Source organism: Tauraco erythrolophus, chromosome 3 (assembly GCF_009769465.1).
Source record: "Tauraco erythrolophus isolate bTauEry1 chromosome 3, bTauEry1.pri, whole genome shotgun sequence".
NCBI classification, from domain to species: domain Eukaryota; kingdom Metazoa; phylum Chordata; class Aves; order Musophagiformes; family Musophagidae; genus Tauraco; species Tauraco erythrolophus.
Window position 1 is genome coordinate 8,630,498 of NC_141467.1, and position 25,792 is coordinate 8,656,289.

At 41.9% G+C, this 25,792-nt stretch overlaps 1 protein-coding gene across 1 annotated transcript in view; it reads left to right on the plus strand.

Annotated features, from left to right (window-relative positions):
* The window catches only part of PHACTR1 (phosphatase and actin regulator 1), a 323,506-nt gene that overhangs the window by 183,039 nt on the left and 114,675 nt on the right, over positions 1-25,792 (plus strand). The window contains exon 4 of the mRNA XM_086608443.1: positions 11,122-11,286. Coding sequence (XP_086464569.1) covers positions 11,122-11,286 — 165 coding nt within the window. The remainder of the gene's footprint in view (positions 1-11,121; positions 11,287-25,792) is intronic.

Below are 25,792 nucleotides of genomic sequence, written 5' to 3' on the forward strand. Positions count from 1 at the left end.
CTCTTTCTTGTGTGTCTCATTAAAATAGGGCCAGCATTTTGTCTGCATTGTTTGACTCTAGGAAAGTACTGAAGATACTAATGTGGGATTGGCTTTCTATGCGTTTCTGTCCTCTGAGTCAAACACCGTTTTCCTTGTGAACTCAATATGCTTGTGCTGTCCATGGAAATCCACGAGCCTAAAAGGGAATACGGAGATCCTGTAGTTCCAGTGAATTGATCTTTCTTTCTCCTATTCATCTCAAGTTGGCAGAACAGCCAGTTCACTAAGCAGCAAGACAAGCATCAGTTCACTAATATATTTTCTGGCACTCCGTAGAGGCTCAAGACAGACCCTTCTTGGCGATATTTTTCTTCGGGGTTGTTTTAATTTGTTTTTTCTTTCCCTTGGCCTTCTTTGGACATTGCGCCCTGTGTGATAAATAAAATTTAAAAAAAATAATTGCAAGCCTATATGAAGATTAGTGGTAATTTTATAAATCAGTTGCTCTGAGCTAATACAGCTGTTCCCTGTGTTTAGCAAATGAAGGTATTGTTCTTTACCTGCTATGATTCATTTCTTTCATTTTTTTGCATTATTATTGCATTTGTTGTATACCAGGCTCTATTTTTGTATGTTTGTGTTTAAATACCTGCAAGCATATCTGTTTTGTTGGGAGATTTGTCACTCTGATCACCGTCACAAACCTTGCAAAGCACAAGCTACTCAGCCAGATGTCGTGGTTCAGGCCAGTCTCTGCCTTCCAATTCAAACCAAATGCTGTTTAAGTAAAGAGATTTTTGAAAACCAGGTTTGCGTGACAAAGACTCCAGTTCAGTTGGAAGAGCATACGTGCAAGTTTGACATTTGACTTGACAGAAGGGGATCTGCAATGCTTGTAGGACGTTGTTACAGATACTTTGCCCAAAAGAGATCGGTACTTAAAATTGAGAACACGGTTCCCCATAGGTTATGTGGACAGAGGCAGTTTATTGTGTCAAAAATGCTCAGAAAGGCTTATGTTGAAGTTGAATTTTGTTCGTTGGGGTTTTTTTAATCTGCTTGGGAGCAGAATCTTGGTAACTTTGAGAGGAAACTTTCGGTATTTAGGGAAGTCAGATTTCATCAGTTTGTTACTTTGTCCAGTGCCAGCAGTGAAAGGATAAAAAAGAGATAACTTTAATTGTAAGAAATGCCAGGTTTTGGTTGGATTTTATCCTACTCCTGCATTGAAATAAAATCTTGTGCAGATGCCTATCACAGTTACCTTCACAATGTTGTGGAATGAACTTTACTGCCAATTTCACGATCCAGTGGCTCCGTACGGGCACACCCCATCGCGCTGCTGGGGTGCTCCACTTGCAGCACACGGCGTGCCACTGGTTCCTCTCTCAAACACCACAGAAAGCTCACGGCGTGCCACTGGTTCCTCTCTCAAACACCACAGAAAGGGGTCGTTTCCATCAATACAGGGGCAAGCACTCATTAAGACCACTTGCTATAAGTCTTTTCCGCCAATTTCTTCTTCCGCAGGTGAGTTTTAGCGTGCTGGAAAGGTCCCTTTTACAGCTTTGGCCAATAAAGTCCTCTGACATCAGTAAGGAGGCACATTTTAGTATGCAATGAGCGTGTCTCAACCCCACATGACAAGGACCACACATAATGTGGTTCATCTCCCTTTGCTGCTCCTGCTTACCTCGTTAGTCACAAGTAAAGAGCAGAGGGCCTTGTTCTACCTTCATTTGCAAAGTTTTGATAGCCCCAAGGACAAAATAGAGCCCTAATTCCCGAGATGGTCATCCAGTCACTAGACAGTTTGGGTAAGGTAATCCTACTCCTTGTGACCTTTACTGTTCACTTTGGCATGGTCAGGATTTCATTCGTTTCTTGCTGCCAACGTTATTTCCGTGCATAAAGCTGCTGAAACTATTTCAGTAGCTTTTTCAATGATCGTGTTTTCTTCGTTCCCTGTAGTATTTTTTTTTTCCGCTTAGCTCTGATCTAAACTCTGTCTCGTTTTCTGAGCTATTTCTGGTTACTGGACTTGGAATTATTCATGAACTTGAAGCTACATGCATAGATCCTTCCTTTGACTGTGACATTTCTTAGGTAGATAAAGCAATTTCATTACCTGATGGGCTCCATCTTTCTTTAAAGGCAGCAGTTTTTAAAAACAGAGGCTTTCCTCTAAATCTACTGAGCAAGGGCAATAGCCTGCAGAGCTCAGCATCCATAAGACACCCTAGAATGCTAAAAAAAGAAGACAAAAAAAGTGAAATCAGCTATGAAAACCAAACAGAAATACTCGAAGTATTTTATCCATCAACTCGCCATGCTTTATTCATGACTTTAAAGGAGCCATGGATGTTTTTCTCCCCTCCCAATATTCAGCTCTGAAACTCAAGCTTCTACCATAAGATCCTAAACAGAAATTTCACCACAGCCAAGGGTCTAAACTAACCATCATTTGAATCAACAAAAGAATTCCCACTGTAATGAGAGTCAGCGAAGACCATATGGAGCTGCGCTTAAGTACTCAAAGTAAAACTATTTAGTCCTTATTTTAAATTCCTGAACATGGATACAGACTGTCTCTTTTCAGAGTCCAGTGAAACATATTTTTTTTACTAGGCTGTTACTGACTTCTTTTTTTTTTAACTCATATTTATGCTCATTATAAATGTGCCATTTGGTATAATTACTCTTTTCCTCATGGCCAAATTCCTATCAACTTGTTTAAAGAACAGAAATAGGAGTTTCTTTTTCCCAAGAGAAGCAATATAGAGTTTACAAGGGAATGGTTTGAACTTTCTAGCTCTTAAATGAGGTGCTTTGTTCCTTTTTTCCTGGCCATTAAAGTAATAAAAAACTTAGGTTTTTATCTTTATGATGATAGTGGTGAGATGGTACCGTTGTGTTTAGAAAGTTTAATGTTTATAATGCCATTTCCTAAACGGGATTAGTTTTAATAAGAGGACATGCCCCTCTCGGGTTTCTGAAGAGTCTCAAGATATGCCTTCTAAAGTGCACGTTTTTAGTAAAATAAGGTAAAAATATTGTCTATTCCTACTTATGAGAACTTCAAAAGACAAAGATTAGAAATTGCTCAGTTCACCAAAAGTCCTCTAAGAAATTAGAAGCATTTGAAATATTTTTTGTAGGCTTTCTCAAAATAAACAGCCAGCCTTTAGCACTAGTGGTCTGTTTTTAGAAAAGCTGAACCCTGTACTCGGGGAGTACTCTGATTCCTGGTGAGGGGCCGGTAGAGTGAGGAGCATTTCGGTGTGAGCAACTGTGTTTGCCTTTGTCCTAATGGCAATCAGGAAAATTATCACCCCATAGCAGAGACCTAGAAAAATGAGAGCAACAAGCCCATGGGCTTCCATGGACTAGATCTTTTTCTTGGGTTACTTTGTATTTTACAGCTGAGTAAAATTTGCAATTCAGTCTGGTATAAGAGATAAATCCAACCATGAAAATGTAATCATTACCAACTCCTTCAAGGAGATGCTTTTATTCAGTAGCAAGTCTTTCACCGAAATAATATATAGGAAAAAAAGTTACAAGCTACTTCTTCGTCCAGTTAAATTTAGAAGTTGAAGGTACATGGGCTTCAGTTCTGTTTTTTTCTTGTTAAATGGGTTGAAGACTCTCTTGGAGGAAGACAACTTCTCTGTCGTCCATAGCTTTGGCTTTCAGAAAGAACTTGAGCTGTGATGGATGAGATTTAACACTAGACTTCATGAGTTTGGGTATGACTCAAAGACAATTCAGATTGCTTAACGACCCAAGCGTCTGCACCAGTACAGTCAGGACCCCTGAGCCGTGGTCCTATCCACATGTATTGGAGGAGTTACTGGTGTTGCCAGTGGTTGGTGCCCACTTGTAAGACAATGGTCACAAGACCGCTGCAACTGTTTTGCCTGGTAGCATTTCGTTCATTGCACGTAATGTTAGAGCCTTAAATTGCGATGGGGTGTAACTTGTGCTCAGCTTTCTCTTCTGAATTTTTGGGTGTCGTGAAATTTAATCTCCTCTTGTAGGCTCTGAAAAATACCTTTTAAGGAAGTTTAGAGTTGTATTTTTCTAATGTTGTGTGCTAGGAGACATGGCTAGTTGTGAGTAGGCGTGTCCATTCCATCTTATCAACGATTTGGTTTCAGTCTCAGAAGCTGAATGGGTTGAATGTGGGTCATCTCCAATGTGTTTGCATTTAAAGGCTGCTCTGCTCCAGGTCACACGCAATGGGCTGGGGCTTTCCAGGAGTCTGTTTCTGTTATGGCTACTTAGAAAGGACCAGATTTGTTCAGTAGACAAGTTTTTAGTATGGCAGTGTGATGACAGTATGAGGAGGATGCCTTGGAGGCTGTGCCCTAAATGAGAAATTCTGCTTGTTGCTGCTTTTTACCCCAGGACAGGAGTTTTTTATGGCAGTCCTTCACAGGCTGGAACACGTCTCCCTCTTGCAGGGTGCCCAGACAGCTCTGGTAACAGGGATCTATCTACCTGTTCATCCTCTCCTACTTTCTGGGGAGAAGATCTAGGAGACAACACCTCACCTCTCTCCTCTCCCCTCTCATGCCTTGGATAGAAGATCCCCTACCAGAATTTAAATTTCTTTCAGGGACAGTGAGAGGCAATATCTTTACTTTGTTCTCCTTCGTGCACAACGGGATAGGATCCGGCTCTCAACAAATCACAGCTGTGACTAGCCATTTCTTTCAATCCATGAGTGAAGCAGAAGGAGGTTTGAGTTATTTAATCCAAGGTAAAGCCCAGGCACAATCTTGGAAAAGGGTCTTTGTGCTGATGGATGAGCGCCCTAACTATCAGGAGCCATGCTTCCACTCATGCTTAAATATCCACTAGGTCTTGAATTCTTCTTTACAATAACAGTTTTAGTTGGAGGAATGGTGAGTGCTCTCCCATCCATCATAGTATGAAGTGCAGTAATGTTCCCAAGGAAAATGGGAGATGTGGGCTTGAAGTTTCTCAAGAGGAGGATCAAAGTGACTCTGCGATTCTTCTGTCTCCCAAGTAGATGCTCTAGCTGCTCTAACAGAAAAGTCCTTGCGTCTCATCCCACTTCCTCTACTTTCTTAGAAACACAAACTGTGCCTGTCTTCCCTGTTTGCCATTTAGGAAGGCTGAAATTTCCCTTCCTTTCAAGCTGAAGTTTCTTACCAGAGCAATTCCTGGTATGTGTGGAATTGCCTTCCTGTAGCCCCAGTAAAGGTAGGATCTCTGGTTTGCTTCTGCTGACCCTGTTTCTCTCTTGGTTGGCGTTTGGTTGTGCTCCACTTGTAGTGGCCGCTCTGAGTCCTGTTTGGAGCTGCTGAGTCTCCACACAGTGTGTGCGGTCATGAGGACAGACCTGTGGATTCTGCTCCGGTATACGGGTGCATAAAAGTGAGGAGCTGCAGTACTGTTTATTGGATTTAGCCTCAAATCTATATGTGTTAAACAGTTAAAAAATGGAAAAAACAGTGAGTACTAAGAACAATACGGGATAGACAAAATAGGTGATATCAGTGAAATCTAACAATCTTTTATTTTCTATAATTGCAGGGCTTATAGGAAGAGATTATGTAGCTATGGATGTCATAACCTGATGAAGTGCTTTTGTTGCAGGTAGAAATCTTGTGTACTATATTAAAATACAGAAAATACTTGGTGTTTTGAGAGATTTCACGTCAATAAAGACATGTTGAGAGCGATGCATGTGGTGCAGTATGGTTTGCAGAGGTTAAAAAAAAGGCTTTCCGATTGCAATCAGCATGAATAATTAATGTTTTACGTCAAAATGTAGGGAAGTTGAAAGCAGGGTCCTAAAGGGATTGGACTTCCAAAGCTGTTCTTTGCACTTCGGCTCTGACACGAGAAATAAATACGCTGTGAAAGAGAGATCTCAGCAGAGAGCAGAGCCGTACCACCGTCTGGTACCTGTGCTGAAACGGGCACGTGTAGAGGGTGAGAGATTCGCTTTACGGATACGATGCAAAGTGCTACACACCTGGGGAGCGGGAATAATTGGCAGCGGTTTGGAAAATGAGCGTGCTGCTTAGCATGCAAAGGAAAGCTGCCGACAGCCTCTTCATGGCTCATAAACCCACTACGCCAACCCGGTCGGTGCCGTTGCAAACGCACACATCCAGTGGGAGCTGTTGTCAACTGAAGAGGTAATCATCCCCGATTGGCAAGACTGGGTTTAGACTGCTGCATGCCGTGCCTTGTCTTTCATTGGAAAACAGACCTTTGAGAAGTTAGGAAAAGTTTAAATGAGCAATTTGAATAGTAAAGGGAAGGCTGATGAAAATTAATTCCAGGTGCAAAGGGAAATTGAAGGGAAATAACTGAACAGATGATAATAGAAGAGCAGAAAATGAACCATTTTCCTGAAAGAAAAACAAGGTGCTTTTTTAATTGAAAGTGTTCCCATTCAGGTAAAGACAAGACATAAGTGCTCAGCAATTTGAGTAGTCCTACAGGTTTCCTGTCATTTCAAAAAGACACACGAGGCATCTACAGCTTGTATTGAGCTGTGCAGTCTGAAGTGAAGGATATTCAGGTGCAAACCTTGTAACAAGAGTTTGTTGGAATCTAGTCTGCAGAATAAGGACTGTTTGGCTGTGGATTGGGAAAAAGGAGTATTATGTTATTTTTTTTTGTTTAGACAAAGTTATTGTCATTAAATAAAAGGGCACATTTAGTCAATTGCATCTCTAGAGCCAAGACAATTTTCAGCCTGTTACTACAGGTTTGCACAGATATAACCGAGGGCACAGTGTAGCCATTGGTGTTTCCTAGGAAGGTGTAAAATCTGACTTTGTGAAGTAAGCTGAGTAGACTGCCTGTTAAAGTAAACGTGTATATGATTATGAATGACGAGTGTTAAGAAATGGTCTGAGAGAAAACCTAGTGTGATTGCGGGTGAGGAAGGTGATATTAAAGATCATGGACAGGATGGGTGGGCTTCAGCCTTCCGTGATGAAACTCCTCTGTGTACCCGAATGTGGTAAGAGTGGTTTTTCTCTAGAATGGAAGCTGAGTATATTATATATCAGCAACATTAATAGATGCCATGGTTCCCAGACGACGCAGGAATGACAAAACCGATTGTTATTCTCCAGGAAAACGTAGTAAGTTATGTTGACTTTGGGAGGGCCTTTGATCTGCCTCCTATGTTTCTCAAATCCAAAAAGTAGGTGACTTCTATCTTGTCTCTTACTGAACCTTCTGGACATTAGTGCCCTACTGAAAGACGTGGGAAACTCATAGGAACGTACAGAACAGGTCGGAGATGGCCTGGCCTCTTTTTTGTTGGACTGGTAAATAGACTGTTTTGAAGAACTGCTTTTCGAGCTGCTCTTCCTCAACTTGCTGATTTTGTCCGTGTCTGATGTCCATGAAGTACATTATAGCCCACAAACCTCAAAGTGACTTTAACAAAAAAAAAAAAAAAAAATCCCTTAAACCCAGGGTTAGCTAAAAATGAAAAAAAAAAAGAGAGAGGGGTAAGAGAAAAAATTAGCTTTTAGACCTTCTAGTGTTTTAAGGTTTTGTAGTATAATTCAATCGTGTTTGTAATTACAATTTCTTTTACATCACTTGGATGTAGAATATTTTGATTTCTTTTGCTTTTTCTCATTAAAACCACAAGTCTCGGTTAAGCCCTTCAGTATAGATGAACTTCTGATGTCTTAAGGACTACGCTAAAATCTTGAGATTTTTGGTCTCACAGCCAACCAACCTGTGAAAAGCTCTCAGGTTTAGTTTCCCCATTGCTATTCTGGGATGACAGCTCGGACAGAAGAAAGTCGGAGGGGAGCGCATCACCCTCTTCTCCTAAGCGCGGGTCTCAGCGTCTCTGTGTGTCTTGACACGATCTCTCAGATCCTGGCAAAAAATCAGAACAAGTTCCCAAAAGCACCGAGTATCAGCAGCAACTGTGACCTGTAACCATCGCATCTGTGGCACTGGCCTCGGGATGAGACCTCAGCAGTGTGAGTCCAGGCACTCATGCACAGGGCACTTCCCTCTCCCAGTTCAGCAGATCGATCAAGCTGGGACTGCTGGGGCTGCTTTCCTCTTCGAAGGCAAAACAGAAGAAGTGCAAGGCCCAGGTTGGTTTCCATTCGTGCAAGTACCACCTTTTTTGGGAACAGCAAGAGTGTGAAACCAGCCTACGGAGCCTGCTGTCAGCAGTGGGTGTCGCAGCCCACAGCCAGTCAATAGGCAGTAGGAGCCAAAAAGGCAGAGAAACCCGGCCAACTCCAGCAAAAGATGCAGCAGCAAAGGTCCGCAGGAATCTGGCGTTTACTTCTCGCATCGTGGTCTGCTTTTATTCTTGTTGTATTAAAACCGTCATGGCTTTATGCTAATGTGGTTCGTTCCTAGCCAGTGATTATTATGCTTTGGATTAGCAGTGCTCTTGAGAGTATTTTTGATGGAAAATAAAAGAGAGGTAGTCCTGAGAAATAGGAGCGAGAGGGAAAAAGAGCTGTTACTTGCATTAGGTCGGAGCTGTGTGTGTTTGGAGAGGATGAAGGAGAAGGGCCATGTTCGCCGCTGACAGACAGCACAGCAGGACTTCTAGGGCACAGATCTGTGTGAGAGACGATACTGAAATTGAGGGAATAGCGGTGAAAATATGGAAATGGTTTTGACACTGTGTTTGGCTTTTAATGAACCCGCCCTTTGGGTAAATTCCTTTTGACTCCAGTGTTAGTTTTGCTTGACTCTGAATCCATATTTGTTTACCCTGAATGGGAAAAGCTTCCCGGGGGCAGTGAGAGCACAGCTGGTGTGGGACGGAGGGGGTGTGCCTTGCCAAAGGAGAGGATTTTTAAGGGATGTCAGTTCTCCAGGGAACAGCCTCAGCAGTACCAGTTAGGACCAGCTCTCAAAGAGGAGTTGTTGCAGCTCTTGAGATTTAGTAACTAAGGCACCTGGGTAGTAGAAATGGTGGCTCAGTGATAGGGAAAAGGAGAGAGGGTGAGCGGCAAGAGGAATTTCATTATGTTTCAGCTGTGGATTTATGCAGCAAGAAGCCTAATTCAGTAGCTGTAGTGTGTCATTCCCGGTTTACTCATTGGGCCACTTCCGCACCCTGTATCCCCCAAGTTGGGCAGCAAAGACAATACCAGCCCATCAGTTTTAGCAGCATCTCTAAAATATCACAGCAGTGGAACACACTGTGATCTTACGTGCTTTAACTAGAGGCATCTTAAAGATGGAGGAGGGGTAGAAATCACGGTCCCTTTGGATCTTGCATATAGAGTGAGGTGGTCTGTACCCCGTGCTGGTCTTCAAAGCCCAGCAGGTTACAGTGAAATCAGAAAGTGTGAGGAAATTCCTGGTTTCTTCTGCTTTTTACCCTCACCGTTTGTTCAGCATAACCAGGCAGTTTCCAGCCCTGCTGCAGTGTGTCCCAGCCCCTGCACACTGTAAGAAGGTATTTCTCTAGGCAGTTGGCACGAAGAGAACGGAAGGAAATCCTTTGACTGGACTACGTTTTTTGCCTCTGCTTTAAATGTAAAGATGATGTTCTCAGAAATCTCTGTCTTTCTCTCCATTACCCCAAGAGTAGTTGTTTTTAGCCATTTCCACTGAAGCAATTGGGTTCTCTGGATCTTGCTGGCTAGATTTTTTTTTTTTTTTTTCTCCAGAAAGTTACAGGCAGCTATATCTGGCAGTGGTATTTTACAGGAAAAAAAAAACAACAGCAAAAACATTGTGTTGCCAATGTTAAAAACAAGCAAAAGAGCAATAACAAAATAATCAACTTTCTTGCAAAAACCTGAGGGGCTCAAGTAGTATTTCAGTTTGGAGTTCTGATAATGGAACTTCCTTTGTGTTAGAGGTGTGTCTCCGGCTATTCCCATGAAAACCCACCTGAATTTGGCACGCTTAAAGCCTAGAAAAAATTTCCATTGAGACACTTAAGAATTTGCCAGCCAAAACCTGTGTTGAGCCTGTCAGTGTGGAGTAGGTGTGCTCATCCCTTCAGAGCGATGTTCTTGCTGAGCTTCCCGAGCCTGTGCTCATGGCTGAGGTTAGTGCTGAATATACAACAGGTGAAGTGGAAACACTGGGCTGCTGTTTTCAGAGCAGGAGAGGTGATGGTCTTTATGAATCCAGACTGTGCGTACGAACCACTCAAATCGGTTTTACTGGCAGTGTTGCATTACAACACAAGCCTGGGAAATGATGTCCCTTAAAAAAACCCCGACATTTCCCCTGCAAATGTGAGGGGGGAACCATGCAATGTAACTGTGCCAAGTGACACCCCCCTCACCAGACTTCTCTTGCTGTCATCAGGAAGGAAGGATAATTTAAATTCTTCGGGTTTTGTTTTTTTTTTTTTTTTTAAGTATTTAGACTATCATCATGCATTACAGTGTAAAGGTTGCAAAAAGCTGAATTTTTCAATAGCAAGCTTAGTGAAAATCAGTAACCCCCTAGGGAAAACAGCCCTAAGTGTGCACTCTATTAATTCTCCAAATCCCTGTGTTAAAAGATAACTGTAGGAATAGGAGGGGAATGAGTGGGCAGAAAGTGGGACTGGAAGGAACCTTCTGAATTTTTGGTACCCTTTCTGTCACTAGGGAATTCCTAATGCAGCCTCTTTTGTAACCCAGGCAGTTTTAATGGACACAGTAATACCAGAGGGTCGTTTTTTATCAGGGTCCTTGCTGCTGATAAATATTAGTTCATGGATTTCTCTTTGCGTTGCAAAAAGGGCTTCCAATTTTTCTTTTAAGCGGTATTGCATCATTTTTTTTTTGAGCTTTCTCTTCCCCAGTCTCTGTCATGGTTCTCCAGGAATGGCTGGTGGATGGACTGCCAGCTGTCTGGAATGACGCAGGATGATTAGTTAAAGATTATGACTTTACTATTGTAATAATCCATATTCCTGTTGAACTTGATTGTTAATACTGATCTTTACAGAACATCATGGATTCCCTTAAAATGAGTGAAAATAATGTTAAAATAATAAAGACTACGATCTTTTCCCTTTTTTACACTTCTCTGTAACCATGGAAAATTTTGACCATCTGTGTGGTCCTCTGATAATTTATTAAAACATTTATTTCACTTCCTCTCTCTCTTTCTTTTCTCCTTTTCTTGTGGAAACTACAGCTGAGGAAGTGGAAAGACTGGCTGCGATGCGTTCAGATTCTCTAGTTCCTGGGACTCACACGCCTCCCATCAGACGACGAAGCAAATTTGCCACTCTCGGAAGGCTTTTTAAGCCATGGAAGTGGAGGAAGAAGAAGAGCGAAAAATTCAAGCACACTTCTGCAGGTAACAGTCACAGTCGGGTTAGTTCGTTAATCTGGAACGGTTTGCTCAACAAGGCTAAAAATTTGTAATTCAGCCCCAATTTATCTGTGTTTTAAGGTTGTTGAAGCATGACTGGGAGAGATTTCTCAGATTCTCAGAGATCTTTAACTTTGTTACCAGCTTTTTCTTTAAAAAATCCTCAAACAATATGTTGGATACACTACAGTTAGAGCAGCAGCTTTCCAAAGCTGTATATTCAAGTTCTGCTACTAGAGCTAGAGAGTAACTCAGAAGAAATCTTGTTACCAAGAAATTGGTAACAAGAAATAAACTAAACCAAGAAATTGGTTTAGCGGATTATGGGTGAAGGAAATGATGGTTTGAAAAGACAGTGCTAGTGGAGGATTTAGCTACGTTCAAACTCCTTTAAGTGCTAATAGAGGAGCAAGAAAAGTACATGACAAAGGAGTTGACATTGTGGTGAGTTACTTGCGTAACCATAAATTATTTTTTCCATTGGGCAGGAAAGATGTGTCACTTGTTTTCTGAGAAAAACAAATCTCTTCCTGCCGCACCCCTCCTTCTGCCGTCTCGTTCTAACACTCCCGCTTTGAGACTTTTTAATTAAAAAATAAGTATGGAAAACTGCAGAACTGTGTGTTTTGCAACACAGTGATTAAAACTGGAGTAAAAACATGTATTTCCTTTTCTCAGAGGAGAAGGAAGCTTTACCAGACATGCCAGCAGATCTCCTCCTCTTGTAAGAGGGACTTCAGAGTCTGAAGAAACAATTTAAAAGCTGGGTTTCCAGGTTGCAGGGAACGTGTGTCGATTGCAGTACTGGATTTGATCTCAGCTGAATCCAACCCCTTTTTTTTAAAATCTTCATTTCTAGTAAGCTAACAGTATCCTGTAGCTGCTCTGCAAAATTGATATTCCTGTCAGCTCCCCTGCTACTAACTGCAGCAAAATTGACAAGAATGTCAAATTTGCTGGGCACCTTGCAGGAGGTACTGGGAGAGATTTAATTCTGGACTGTACCAGAGCTGAGGACCCCACAGTTTCCATCATCCCCAACCCTGGGGAACGGAATCCACCAGGATCCTACCAGACCCCCCTGGAAATTCAGCAGCATTGATTGAACCTAGTATGTGTAAAATAAAACATTTTGCACTAGAAAACTAGCATTTTTCTGCCAGCATTTCCATGGCCTCTCATCTAATACCTCTGATCTTACTAAGAAAATGTATTTAATTTTTGTAATAAATCAAAGGACAAGCTTATGAGATGGCATAATGAGAGCCAGCATGAAACTTCCTAATACAAGCTTATTTTCTTCCAGTGCACTGATAAATGTGACGCTTGCAAAAAAAAAAAAAATCCCATTAGTGTCCTACAGGCATGCAACCAAGCTTTCCCACCTGCACAGAACATCAATAATTATCAAAAAATAAATAATAATACAAGTATTTTATTAGGCTCTTATTTGCTGCAACAATAGATTCAATTATTTTAAATGTCGAAAGCGATAAGGGTCAAAACACACGACCTTATCTGTTGAAACTTCCTTTGAAATTAATGGGAGTTTTTTTTCTGGGAGAGGACTGGAAGAAAGCGAGAGTCAGACTGAAAGGTTGCCTTTTTCTTGAAATTTCCAAGTGCCAACATTTTGTATCCATATCTCAATATCAGACTAAAAGCTCTAATTACTTATTCAGAGATGAATGCTTTAGTTCAGTGGCCAGTAGGCAAAAAGCCCTTTTAGGTAGTGGGAAAAGTTATTTTTGACACCTAATAATTGCATAAGATGAGATAGTAATCTGTAAAAAATCTGTAATTTGATTGATGGAGGACCTTAACATTATGGCTATTATATATGGTTATTTTCAGTACATCAATACTCATATTGTGACGTGTAAGCATAACAAGTCCATCATCCTCCATCTTCATGATCGTGTTGTCACTGACAAGCAGAAGGTTAAAAAAGGTGCATATGTTTCACATACTTTGTATGTTTATAGGTTACCACCATGCATTGGTTTTGGCATCCCTGCAGCACTGACTATGCAGAAAGGTTTAAAGTCTAACATTGCCTTGGTGCTGACTCAGCCATGAAGGTGAAAGCCATGAGTTTTGATGCAGACGTCTAATCCCTTTGCCTTACAGTTGGTCTGTCCATGAGCATCATCGTTAGGTATTTTGTAGAGTGACCAGAACAGGTAGAAAAGGTCACACTATGGGGTGGTCTGTTATTGCAGATGGTGAGCACCAGATGAGCCCCACATCTGGCATTTGATTTGAGCAACGTCTTCTGCTGGAAGGTGGAGTATTGAGGAGGTTGTTCAGGACATACACCGTGAGTGACAGATGGGCTCCATCTCAGGACAGGCTCAATCTCAGAGCAAGCAGGAAGGGAGATTATGCTCTGTGAGGAATGCCAATGTACCACAGCAGGGCTAGAAGCAAGTTAATTCTCACTGTAATCCTGCTCCTGGATAGAAGTGAAGCTCCCTCCAGCACAGAGCAAATTTCAATGTCAGGACAGCAAATTATTTTACGACAGAAGATCCTAGTGAAAGTTCTTTCATGGGCGCTGAAACTCCCACAGTACAATATAAACGCTCCTGACAGTGAAGTTACAGATACAGGGAGTTAGACAAAGAAATTAAACTCAGCCACAATGTTATTCATATATCATAGTCAAGTGTGGTGTATTTTTTTTTAACTTGTCTAAAATTTCATCTTGGACAGAAAGCATGGAAACCTTTATTACCATGGAGAGCCGAGGGCCCTCAAGCAGTGAGCAGTAGGATAAAGCTGACAACTCTAGCTTGGGAAGCACGGGCAAGCTTCTAAATAGCAAGACTATATGAGTTAATGGGTTGGTTTCTTTTAACTGATAAGGAGCAATCTCACTTAAGGCAGAAGAAGCCAGGAAGAAACAGTGAATTTTCTTTGCCGGAGCACGTTTCCATGGCTGGATGCAGCTGGGATGGCTCCAGCAGGCTGCACAAGGCTTTTAGAGCCACACTGGGCTTTCTGGGAATCAGCAAAGCAGATCGCAAGAGAAAGCTGACTGCCTCCTCAGCCAGACCTTTGTCATTGTTTTTAATACCTTGATCTTGTTCTGCTCACCTTGATGTGAATATGAAAACAGTTCCTGGGTGTGCAGTTGTTTTATTGCAGTGCCGTATGCGTGCTGGTGAAATTGTCATTTCCTGGCGATGTTTTGGAGAAGGAAGTGCTTCTGAAATAAAGAAGCCTGAAGGAAGATAGGTTCTGGGCTTACTTGAAATATTATTGAAGTATTTTATCACTATATTTATCAAGAGCAAACTGCTTGCAACCTTTCAGAAAAAAAAAAAAATCAGTTGCTTGCAGGAGTCTGAATAGGGAAAAATGTCTTGTTTTGCCATTTCACATTTCTGGTGACCTTCATTTTAAAGAATTGGTGCGTCCGTCTTCCCCTGTCCTTACTCCCTGAGTTGCAGTGCTCAGGCACAGGGGAGGAGGAAACATCTGACTTGTATTTGGAGCAACTGGTTGGAATGAGAAGAGGAAAGCAGGAGATGGTGAGAAATTAGGGGATGTGGATAAAGCTCAGCTCTAAGTAGGAGAGACCAGGGATTCAGCAACATTTGTTTTAGGTACAGAGGCGCCCTGTACAAGGAGCAGAGAAAGTCCAGTGTCAGAAGAAAGCTCCACAACAGCTCTGTTGCTAAGTAGAGGGTTGTCTGAGACAGTCAGTCACACTAAAGAGAGAAAATGAAATCTGTTAAACTCAGGCTTTCCACTCCTCCTAGGTACTTTGAAACCTCCCTTCATTTGTGTACCAGATCCCCCTTGTAGAAATACTTGCAACTTATTCGACAGGGCAGTGAGGATGGATAAGTCCTCTGGTACTACATCTCCCATCCCCAAAACTCATGGTCGAGCTAGCAAGCTGTGTCCTGTTCTGTGGCCAAAGACAGAAGTGACAGTGACTTCCTAGCCTCGTGCTTGGGGTACCCTCCTGAGAAGACAGAATTCCACCTCCTACTTCATTTAAAGCTTCTTTTACTTAGTGTGAAATTGTAGAAATTGGTGTTCGGAAGCCCATCTCAAGGTGTAGGGCTGGGGGGTTTGTAGGGATAAAGTTTGGGGCTGAACAAAGTAGATGTGTGTATCAGGAGACCCAAGAGGCGAATCAGTGTGAGCCGGGCATCATCAGTGGGGTTGGGGAAGGTTGAATTAGGGGACTAGAACTTTCAGGGCAGGTTTGTGGGTTGATCTGCTGCCCAGGGACCTTAGGACTCTCTTAACAGTTGTCTGTGCAGAGGATGACAATTGTCTCTTGCTAGCAGTTACTCTGTTAAATTGGAATAGCAGAGGTCTGGAGACTCAAAAGAGTAAAGCCCAATAGTGCAGACAGTGCCACAAAATGAAGCATCTGGCTTTTTTCAATTTGCTTTTTAGGGAGAGCATGCACGTTCTTCCATTTACTTTGATTCATGCTCAAACTTGTTAAAGAAAATTACCAAACCTAAATCCACTCAGGCAACCTTTAGCAGCCCCACTCCCAGAATCTGCATTAAAACAGCCATTCATTTTATGCTCAAATGCTATTTTTTTCACTTGCTAAGCCTCGATGCTTTGGTTTTTCCAACCAGAGTTTTTTAGAAACGGCTCTATAAAAATTCATATGTCGACGTGTTTATATAAGTTAAGTCTCCCAGTCAGAAGAGGGATTGTTTACATTTGGCAGCACTTACAGGCAAGGACTTTTAATGTTTCTGATGAATACCAAGAAGAAAACAAAATGTGGTAGATCTGTGCAATTAGAGGAACTGCTATCCATAAACCATCCCCAGATCGTTTTGTTCCTACTGCTGATTATTTCTAACTACAACAGGTAAATATTTTGAACTTTACTTTCCAGAATATTCCAACTGGTAAAAATTCAATAATGTGTTGGCAGTGCTGCTCTCAACCCTTCCTACTCCCTTCTGCGTTGCCAGTGGTTGCCTCTTGTGTTTTCTCCAGTAAAACGCTTGGGCTCTTAAACTGGTTGTGCTGTTTGGGTGAGAATTTCGCCTGGGGAAGCGAAGGAGAAGCTCAGCCTTCAGACCTGCCCGCCGTCACCTCTGCCTGTACTTTTGGGGGAGGAGGTCTTAGAGGGAAGAGATTTTGGGTGTTTTTTCCAAGTGCCTACCATGTTATCTAAATCGATCCACCAAGGTGCTGTTTTCAGCCTGTACTTCGAAAGCAAAGGTTTTGTTTGGATTGTTGCCTAACAAGGATGATACCTGTGTTTTGAAAGTACTTTATGGCCCTATTCTGTTCTCCTCAATTTTACTTAATAACTATCGTGATCCCGTGTGAAAGGTGTTAGTATTTCAGTTACAATTCCTTGTGTACTTTCAGGCCAGAGTATCCCTGGATTTAGGTATGGAGTACCGAGGTAATTATGGGTTTTCTTCCTTCGCCCTCTCATTCTGATGACTTGGAAATGTAACTCTGAATCAGGATTGAGAAAGAGAGCGGAGTCTCCCCTGCAGTGTTGCTGGGTGTGAAGTTACCCTGAAGCCTGAAATATTCCAAAGTCCTGTTCTCACCCTTGGTGAAGTCCGTCAGTGAGACTGTGTAAAACCTCCAGTAGCCCTTTTGATGTGAGACAGTGAGCAGGTGATATGGACCCTGGTCCCAGGCAGGTATTTTTGGTGTGCTTGGGCAGCTCATGGAGCATTAATGCTGCGATGAAAGTCACTGATTCTTCCTGAAACTGCAGGAGAAGAGACTGAAATGGCACTGATGTAAAACTTAGTCCAGCCTTCCAAAAAGGAGCTCTGGTTTGGTAAAAACCCAGCAATACAGCCACTCGTCATAGTTACTCGGTGCTTCTTTGTTCTTGTTTTGTGGAGTTTTTTGAGGGAGGTGCAAATTGTCATTCTCTGAAGAAAAGCGCCATTTTGCGGGAACTTCAGCTGTTCACGAGTGTGTATTGACTTAAGCAAATATTTTTATCTGAAGGAAATTCCAGAAAATAAGCACATTATATTTCAGTATATTCTAGATTAGTTTTAGGAGAGTTTTTATTCAAATATACGTTTCCATTTCAAATTTGAATTAGATAAACAAGTATAGCTAAAAATTTGAAATCCAAATATAAAATTACCAGACAGACAGGAAAATATTTGTATTTTAAGTCTACTGAAACATTGCACTGCTTGAGCTCAAGGACTGAATAAAAAATTAAAATCCATTTTCAGTTTGATATTTTTTGCATTGATCCACAATTGCACACTTGATGTATTCTTAATTTTGGAAATGAAAAAAAATATATATTCTAGGTCTAGCTGCAAGTTGCCTGTAGCTTGTCTTTGCATGCACTAACATTTTCTTAATATTTTTTGAGCAACTGGCCAGAAGTTGCATCAGAATTCATGCATAACTATAGGCAACTTTGAAAAAAAATAACCTTTTGCCTTTCTATAGAGGGAGTAAAACTAGGCTGTGTATCTGCTTACTGCTGTAGAACCGAAAGTCTGCAGAGATTTTTACACCCAGTGGTCGTATGCAACTGTGCAATTACATAAACAGCCCAAAGCTTATGGTGGCAGAAGGTGCTTCCTAGCCAGGGAATGGAGCGGGTGATGTTTACTTCTTTATTGCTGGAATTATAAATTGTCAGTGGTTTTAGATTTGTCACTTTAAGCAGATTAAAAGAACTCAAATGCATTCGGAAGTTGCAGATCTAATTTGTACACAGAAGGCAGTTAAGGCAGTTGTCTGGTTTTATACTCCAACTGCCAAATGGAAGCTCCTGGTTCAAAAATGGGGGGTATAATCACTCCCCCGAGAGCGTGTATTCCGCTACGGAGCAGTGTCATTGTGTCTTCCTGAGATCTGCTGCAGAACATTTCCAGGGTTTAAGAAATGGACTTCACTTAGCTGGGCTGAAAAATGCGCTTTGGGATCGTTCTAGCCCCATGCCAGCTCTAATGGAACGTGTGAGACGAGGCCCTTAAATGTGTCCCTTCTTACAGGAAAGGGATGTTTAATGAGGCTGTTTGGGTTTTATGCTAATTACATTTCCAGCTGCTATGAAGATTATACGAGGCCGCCCAAACTGCAATACTGTGACATAATTCTACAACAATGCGTTCCTGTTAAAATAATATAATAATACAATTAATCTATTAAAGAATTTGCAGCAAATTTTGAGGATTGAGAAACAGATGCTGCTAACACCGTAAGCTTCTGCATGGTATATGGATTAGAGGACAACACTCATCGGAGATGTTTTAAGAAATGTTTTACTGACAAATCAGCAATAATAGAATATCTGGTTGGGGGAGGGAGAACGAGCGTGTTTGGAAGGAGCTCATTCTTGTGTAAAAAATTGTTGTGTATCCTCAGCTGCTATTGCTGTGAGTCATGAATGTACAGTCTTCATCAGACTGAGTCCTTACAGATTATTTTAGAATGCTTTCATTTAACAACAAAATGCGTTGAAGCTGCTTTTTATTTTTGGATTACTTTTGAAGCATGGAAATTAATTAGTATTTCTGAGGCTGTTGGCTTTTGGTCTTTAGGTTTTTACTGCCCTTTTTAAAGATGCAGGAGGAAAAAAGCAACATTTCCCAGTGACATGGAGCCAGGAGGCATCTGGTCTGTGACGAGACAAAGACTGTGTGATAGTGGTCAGCTGTAGCGCCAGGTTATCCCAGTGACCCAGAAAGCTGCTGGTCCTTTCTGGCAGGATGCTGGCTGGTCGTAGGATCCTGCTTTTGAACAACTCATGCCCTGAGTCATTTTTGTGATTCTATCAAAGCATCAGCCATTGAATATTGCCATGTAGATTTGTCGTCGGACAGTAATCCGTGTAGTGCAGGTGCATGTCCTGAGACTCGGCGGAGTCCCTCGGTGGCACCGGAGAGGCTGGGTGCTTCAGCTGGGGAAATCTGCTCGGTGACACCACCGGTTCCCCCGTGCTTTGGTCAGAGGTGAGCATGGTCCTCTCGCTCCCAGAACAACGGGAAGGAAAACCTCCCATGCCTTTCAGAGGCTGCTCCCAGCTAGTTTCTGAAAGCGTCATTTGTTAGATGCCTTCACTCAGAAGTGCTGTTGAGGAAGTTTTATTCCTAGAATACCCTTTTGCTCTCGCTCGGTGTTTCCCGCAGTGGCGAGGCAAAGCAGGAATCCTCGAGGCCAGTACCTCGATCGAGCCCTACTGTATCAGTGACCCGATCGATTGACATTGGACCCATGTTGTGATTGGGAAATGAGGTGGTATGGTAATGTGAACATGCAGCCCAATGACTCTAATCTGATGGGATTTTTTAATCACAGTAGCTGACCTTTATTTCCGTGTCTGTGAACTGCATTAAAAAGGCACATACAGCTAGATGTGTAGGGTATTGGCAGCAGGGATGAGAATCCCAGGTCCATGGGGACCTGAAACATGGATGGGAGTCACCCAGACAAAACTGTTAGCTTCGTGAACTCTTTCCAAGGCTGCTGGGGCTAATATGTTGAGGAATAATAAATAGTTGCTAGAAAGAGAAACTGAATTGCCCTGTGTGTAGAGGTTTAATAGGAAAAATCAGATTATGAATTGGGAGTCAAAGATCACTTGATGAAGAACAGTTTCTTAGAACTCTTGATCTAAATCTTGTTTATACTAGGGCTTGTTTATACATTGTAACTTGAATTATTTAAACTGTAAATATGAAACAGATTAGTTATATCACCATAAACCCTTGGGTGGGTGTTTATATTCAGTTCATAAACTCATTCATTTTCTTTTAATTCATTAAGGCCAACTCAGTTCTGAATTAAAATGTCCATGCAAGTGTTTAATGTGGCATTGGCGATCCTCCTTGAATTACTTAATTCAAATTGCTTTTCCTGAGCACCCATGTAAGTAGCCACAGGAGCTAGTGCGCAGGAAAGAGCTGATCAGAAAACTACCGTAGCTGCCACACGAGTTGGGAACTAGAGGCTCTGTTTGGTGAGAGCTACACCTGGATACTTGGACTGATCCAAGGGACTAGGCAAAAGAAGCCCAAGGTGGTGATTAGAGCATTTAATGAAGAGAGAAAGTTGTTGCTCTCTTCCAAATTCTGCTACTAACGCATCCCAGTCTTGATGTGAACAATGCCTATAGATTATTGCTCTCCAAGTATTGCAGGACTTAAATGCAATTTCGCCAGGTCTCCTCTTTTTTTTTCGTCAATCTGTCCGTATGTAGGGTTTCTTCAGAATTGCAGCTCACTAAGTCAAGTCATTCAGAGAGCATGTTGGCTTCTATTAATAAAAAGGGTTACTAAAAACCCTATGTGACTGTAGAAGAAAGTCTTGGAAACCAAAAGCATGGAAAAAAAAAATCTCAACTTCTTACTAGAAATTAAACTCACTATTTTGAAGAAACTTATAGGTTTTCTGAGTATTTATAATTTGCTTTATTGGTAACAGTTACATTTTCAGAGAAATGTTTCAGTTCCATAGTATGGTGTCTCTATAAAGAAGACTGGAGTAGTTAAAAATAAGATTTATTTTGGTTTCTATTTATTTGGATAGGCCAAAGATATAAAATCTGTTAACTGCATCTGAACTGTTTATTATCTACTGGATGTGCCATACTTTTAGATAAAAGTAATGGTAGAATACGTTCATGACACTGAACATCACTTGCTATTCCTTTTGTTTTTACTGGAGTAGCAGCTGTATGTTTCTAGGCTGAAAAATGGAATATCTCGGTCTCTTATTTTGCAGCTGAATATGTGCATGTAGATTTTTGAAGGACCAGACCTTAGATCCTCTTAAAAATACTGAAATCTGATAATTAACACTCTTGGTCCTGTATATCTTCAGAGCTCTATATACACATCTCTCCAAGTTAATCAGGCAATCACAAACAATTCTGTTTATCAAAACAGGCAGTAAAAATCATCCTATTACTGTGGTAAATGATACTTTTTCAACTTAACCATCAGCATTATTTGCCTATTTTAAAAGAGAAGTTATTAAGAGTTTAGATTTGCCACTGGCTACTGCTCGAGCCTGAAAATACCAGTCTCTCACCTCCCTATGTTTTGCAGGAAGCTCATGGTCTCTCATTCATTAATTCCTTAGTTAAAAGTAGGATGTATCTGACAGCTGAACGTGCATAGATAAGCAGTACTCTGAGGAAGGTCCAAAGAGTACCCAAAAATGCTGCTGCCTGAAGGCAGTTTGAGCTAAAAATGGTTGACAATGGGCTTGATTTTCTTCCTGCTGAAGCTGGTGAATTCCTCTCCTGTCTTCACTGGGCGCAGGGTGCCTGGCAGGCAGTTGCTGAATACCAAAAGCCTTTGCTCACAGGGACAGGCCGTGAAGGCTTCTGCCAGCTGCACAATCTCCCTTCTGAGGTGCTTTGTTCCCAAATAAGACCATGGGACCTGGTGGGTGCTCAGCTCTGTGCAATAGTAAGCTTTGTGTCTGCAAGTCAAAATGTTTCCAGGATGTGAACGTGTACTCAAAATGCACCCTCGCAGCCTCTAAGTTCTGCCTCAAGACACTTTGAAGCCCATGAATTTTCTATCACTGTCCTCAAGAATCAATACTGCATTTACACTTCTATGCTGGCACTTAAATTTTTAAAACTGTTCACGTACCTCTAATAGCTTGTGTGCTTTATGGACCTGATCAAAAGCCCCATAAAAATGATCGTTGGATTGTCTCTGGTTTTCATTGACATAGGATCAAGCCTGTATTAAGTAATCGTAGTCATTCCTCCCAATTTCATACCTAATTAGAAAATATTCTAGAGGTAGATTAAGCATTAGTTAAAAGAAGATGTAGTTGACTGTGGGTGAAACATTCAGATGGCATTTGGACTGAAGGTTAGATATATCTGAGTGGTGGTGGGTTTTCTCACCAGCTAGAGGCTTCTTGTACATCGTCTCCTGTGGAGGATTTTAGTTTATAGTTGTGGGGAGAAACAACTCAGTAATTCCATGAGTAACAGAACTTATGAAATCAAATTTTATAGGGGTTGCTCCTTCCTGGATCTTTTGCTGTTTAATCATGAGGCTAGGAATGGCAATTTGGATCAATTTTCTCTAACCAGCCTCCCAGTTTCTCTAAACTTTAGAAACATAACAAATTTATGGTCTTTTGTCCAGCCACCAAAGTTGACCAAAGTTGGAAACAGGTAGTGAAGTTGTCAACTAGGGCAGAGAAACACGAGAAAGCCACTACTGCTGCTAGAAACACACATGAATGGATGGCAGAAAAGAGGCGTTGGCTGGCTGGTGCAGAAAAGGATACCTTGGATGTTCTGGTCTGTTTTAGGCTGGGCAATGGGTTTGGGAGAGTAGCAATGCACCTGGCATCCTTTTACAGCTTCAGTCTTGACTCCAAAATATGTGGGACATCTCTCATCGAATGTACTTCTGTAAGGAAGGCATAGATCAGGACAGGGAACTTCTGAGAAATTGTCTATGGAAATGATTTGGGATTTTATGATCAGTGGAGGATCCTTGTGTGTCCTCACCCTTCCATTTTCTTTGAAAAGGAGATAGGAATCATAGAATCATAGAATGGTTAGGGCTGGAAGGGACCTTCAAAGGTCATCTAGTCCAACCCCCCTGCAAGGAACAGGGATATCTCCAACTAGATCAGGTTGCTCAGGGCCTCGTCCAACCTGGCCTTGAACGTCTCCAGGGATGGAGCATCCACCACCTCTCTGGGCAACCTGTTCCAGTGTTCTACAAAGGACAGGAAGGAGAAGGTATTATTGACATGGCATTATTTGGAGGACAGGAATTGGACAATAGTAAAATTTAACAATTATATTTGCCTGTAACTAATTGCATCATAGTTACAGTCTTTTCACCAAAACAGCTGAGGATGGAAGAGGCTTTTTCTGCCTTTTTTAAAATTGGAAAACCGTTGTTAGCTGCAATCCAAAGAGAACCTCATGCTACAGTGGGTGTAGAGGAGGGCAACAAGTCAAAACAAGAACGGAAAAGAAAAGGCAGATTCATGGCAGCCAGTTCTGAAGGTGCAGTGTCATGTAGAGCATTTCAGTGCCCATTGCAGTGTGATGGAGCTCTGCACCACCTCGCAGCTCCGGTTGTAAACCAGGTGGGACATAGTTTTCCAAGCCCCTTGGTGTTAGCCAGGGCATGAATGGCACTCTGCAGGCGTTTGTGGGATTTGGATGAGACCGCTGAGAGAGAGAGAAGGAGGTTTCTCTGCAGACAAATGAATGCAGAACTGTTGTGGGAGTTTCGTGCGTTCCTCATGAAGCATGGCAAGAGGGCAGGTGTTGGCCAGGGTGGAACAGAGGCACGACAACTTACTCATTTCTTCTGTTTTTCCAGTTGATCTTGAGATTTGTACAGAGGCTGGGCAACAGCATCTAGATCTGTTTGTATGATACCTCTTGCTTACTGATAAGTGAAAATGTGTTTCCTCAGTCTTCCAGTAGCTTTCATAACGAGTCAGGCTTAGGTCATCCTTGTTCTGGTTACCTGGGACAGTGTTTAGGGAAATGGTCATATTTTTATGGTTTTGTGCTTTATTTTCAGGAACTTAGAGCCTGTCCCATTGGCTAGGAAGAGCACAAAATCAGTCAAGATCTAAAATTCGGAATTCTACAAATAGATGACGTTTTGCAACATTTGATCCTAGTAGGGCACAAACCTCAGTAACTGTTCTTTGGATCATGTCTCATTCCGCTTGTGAATTAATAGTATTGAAAATTTCAAATGGGTGCCTTAATCAGATTGGAATGAACAATGTCAAAGGCAAGGAGTATCTTGATTATAGAATAAATAACTGGTCTGCTTCTTTTTCACAAGGCAGGTGAATGCCCACCACAACCTCTGCCAGTTGTAAATCCCCTACTGCTGCACAGATGTTGTGTTCTTTGATGATCCGATAATTGAAAGACTCTGTAAGACTCTGTAAATCTTTTCTGGCTTTTATTTACTTATTAACCAGCGGATAATTATAATTCTTTATCTCTGTAATCTCATTCAGCTTTTGCTACAGCTACTTTTTGCCTCTGACTGGCAGTAATTTATGTATGAAGAGCTCTTAGACCACCACCCTCACCAGGAACAGGTGTACTTAAGGGCCTCAGTCCATCCTAGAAGCTGAGCGCAATGCTATGGAGAATGGTTTTCTTCCACCATAATGGGATAATTCACTGCAGTAGGCACTGGCCTCTGCCAGGATCTGGTCCTTGTTGCATATCTTTCTCTGCAGGGGTATCAGAGGGGAAGGTGGAATCTGAATCCCGACTACACGTGCTTACAGTATTTCTTGGTCTGCGTGTGTACCAGCATACAGCATATGTCTTGATAGTTCACAGAACCCAGTTAAGGACAAAAGGGAAGATCATTATAGAAAATTCACTTATATTGGTTTTATATTAAAAAAAAAAAAAAGAATGCAATCAGTGACAGCTACTCTTCTTAATTAGTAATGGCTCTAAACTGGTCCTATGGTCTGTCAGGCGTCCATTGCCGATCTCCATAACACAGGAGTCTATCACGTTGGCAGCACCGATGCAGGAGCTCCAGCACATATATACATCCCTTGTAGTAACCAAGTCCATGCACTATCTTTTATTTAGATGTGATGTTTACGCCCCAGAAAGCTTGTAGTTTGGAATGGCTACCTCTAAATATTGATGTTGACTTTTTGCATCTGAATCTGCAAAGGCATTGTGCTGAAATGAGAGGCCAGTGATGCTGTGGTAGTTCTGGCATTAATGTGCAGACAACATTCCTGCAGGCTAAAATGCACTGCAAGTAGCTGACAAAACCAATCAAAATCCCCTGATTTGTTAGTCTAGCAGATTAGTCCATTTTCTGATTTCACTGCAAGGGTTGACTTAGCTGCCCTCGTTTGAGTGGCATTTAGATCAAGGCCAGTCTCAGCTGTGTCGTAGTGCTGCACCTTCCAAACTCACAGAGCTGAGATTGAATCGGTGCCATTGAATTAACAAATTTAAAGGTAATTCACATTGTGGTCAAGATGTTTTAGTTAGAATTCTTGCATCTGTTGAGAGGGAGTTAGCTGAGCTCCTCTTGCAGAAGGTCATGAGCCAACCCCCCACCCCTACCTCCCACCCACTGGGAACCGTTGACAGCAAGCCATGGGCTGTCTCATGTGCTGGGACCTGAACCTGGGTTTACAGAGGACCTGAGCCCCTGCTGCCAGTGAAGAAATTTTACAATTTCTTCCTTGTCTTCTGGCACTGGTTCGTTTGCTGAATTGAGTTGGCTCTGAGCTCTTCAGGGTAGTCATGACACCTTTCTCCTGGGGTCCTGATCATCAAAATGACCACCGAGCAAAAGAAGTTGTGTTTGACCAGGATCTTCAGGATTTATCTCTGGAATTATGTGCCCTGAGGGAGAGAGTGGCTTTTGTGTGTGGTATCTGTTGTCTTGGTAACATGGTTTCATCCAGGAAATGCCGTGTGTATTTGAGCACCCTTGGTACCCGTGCTGCAATGTGAATTATGTTGGTCTGTTTTCTTTCCTTGCAT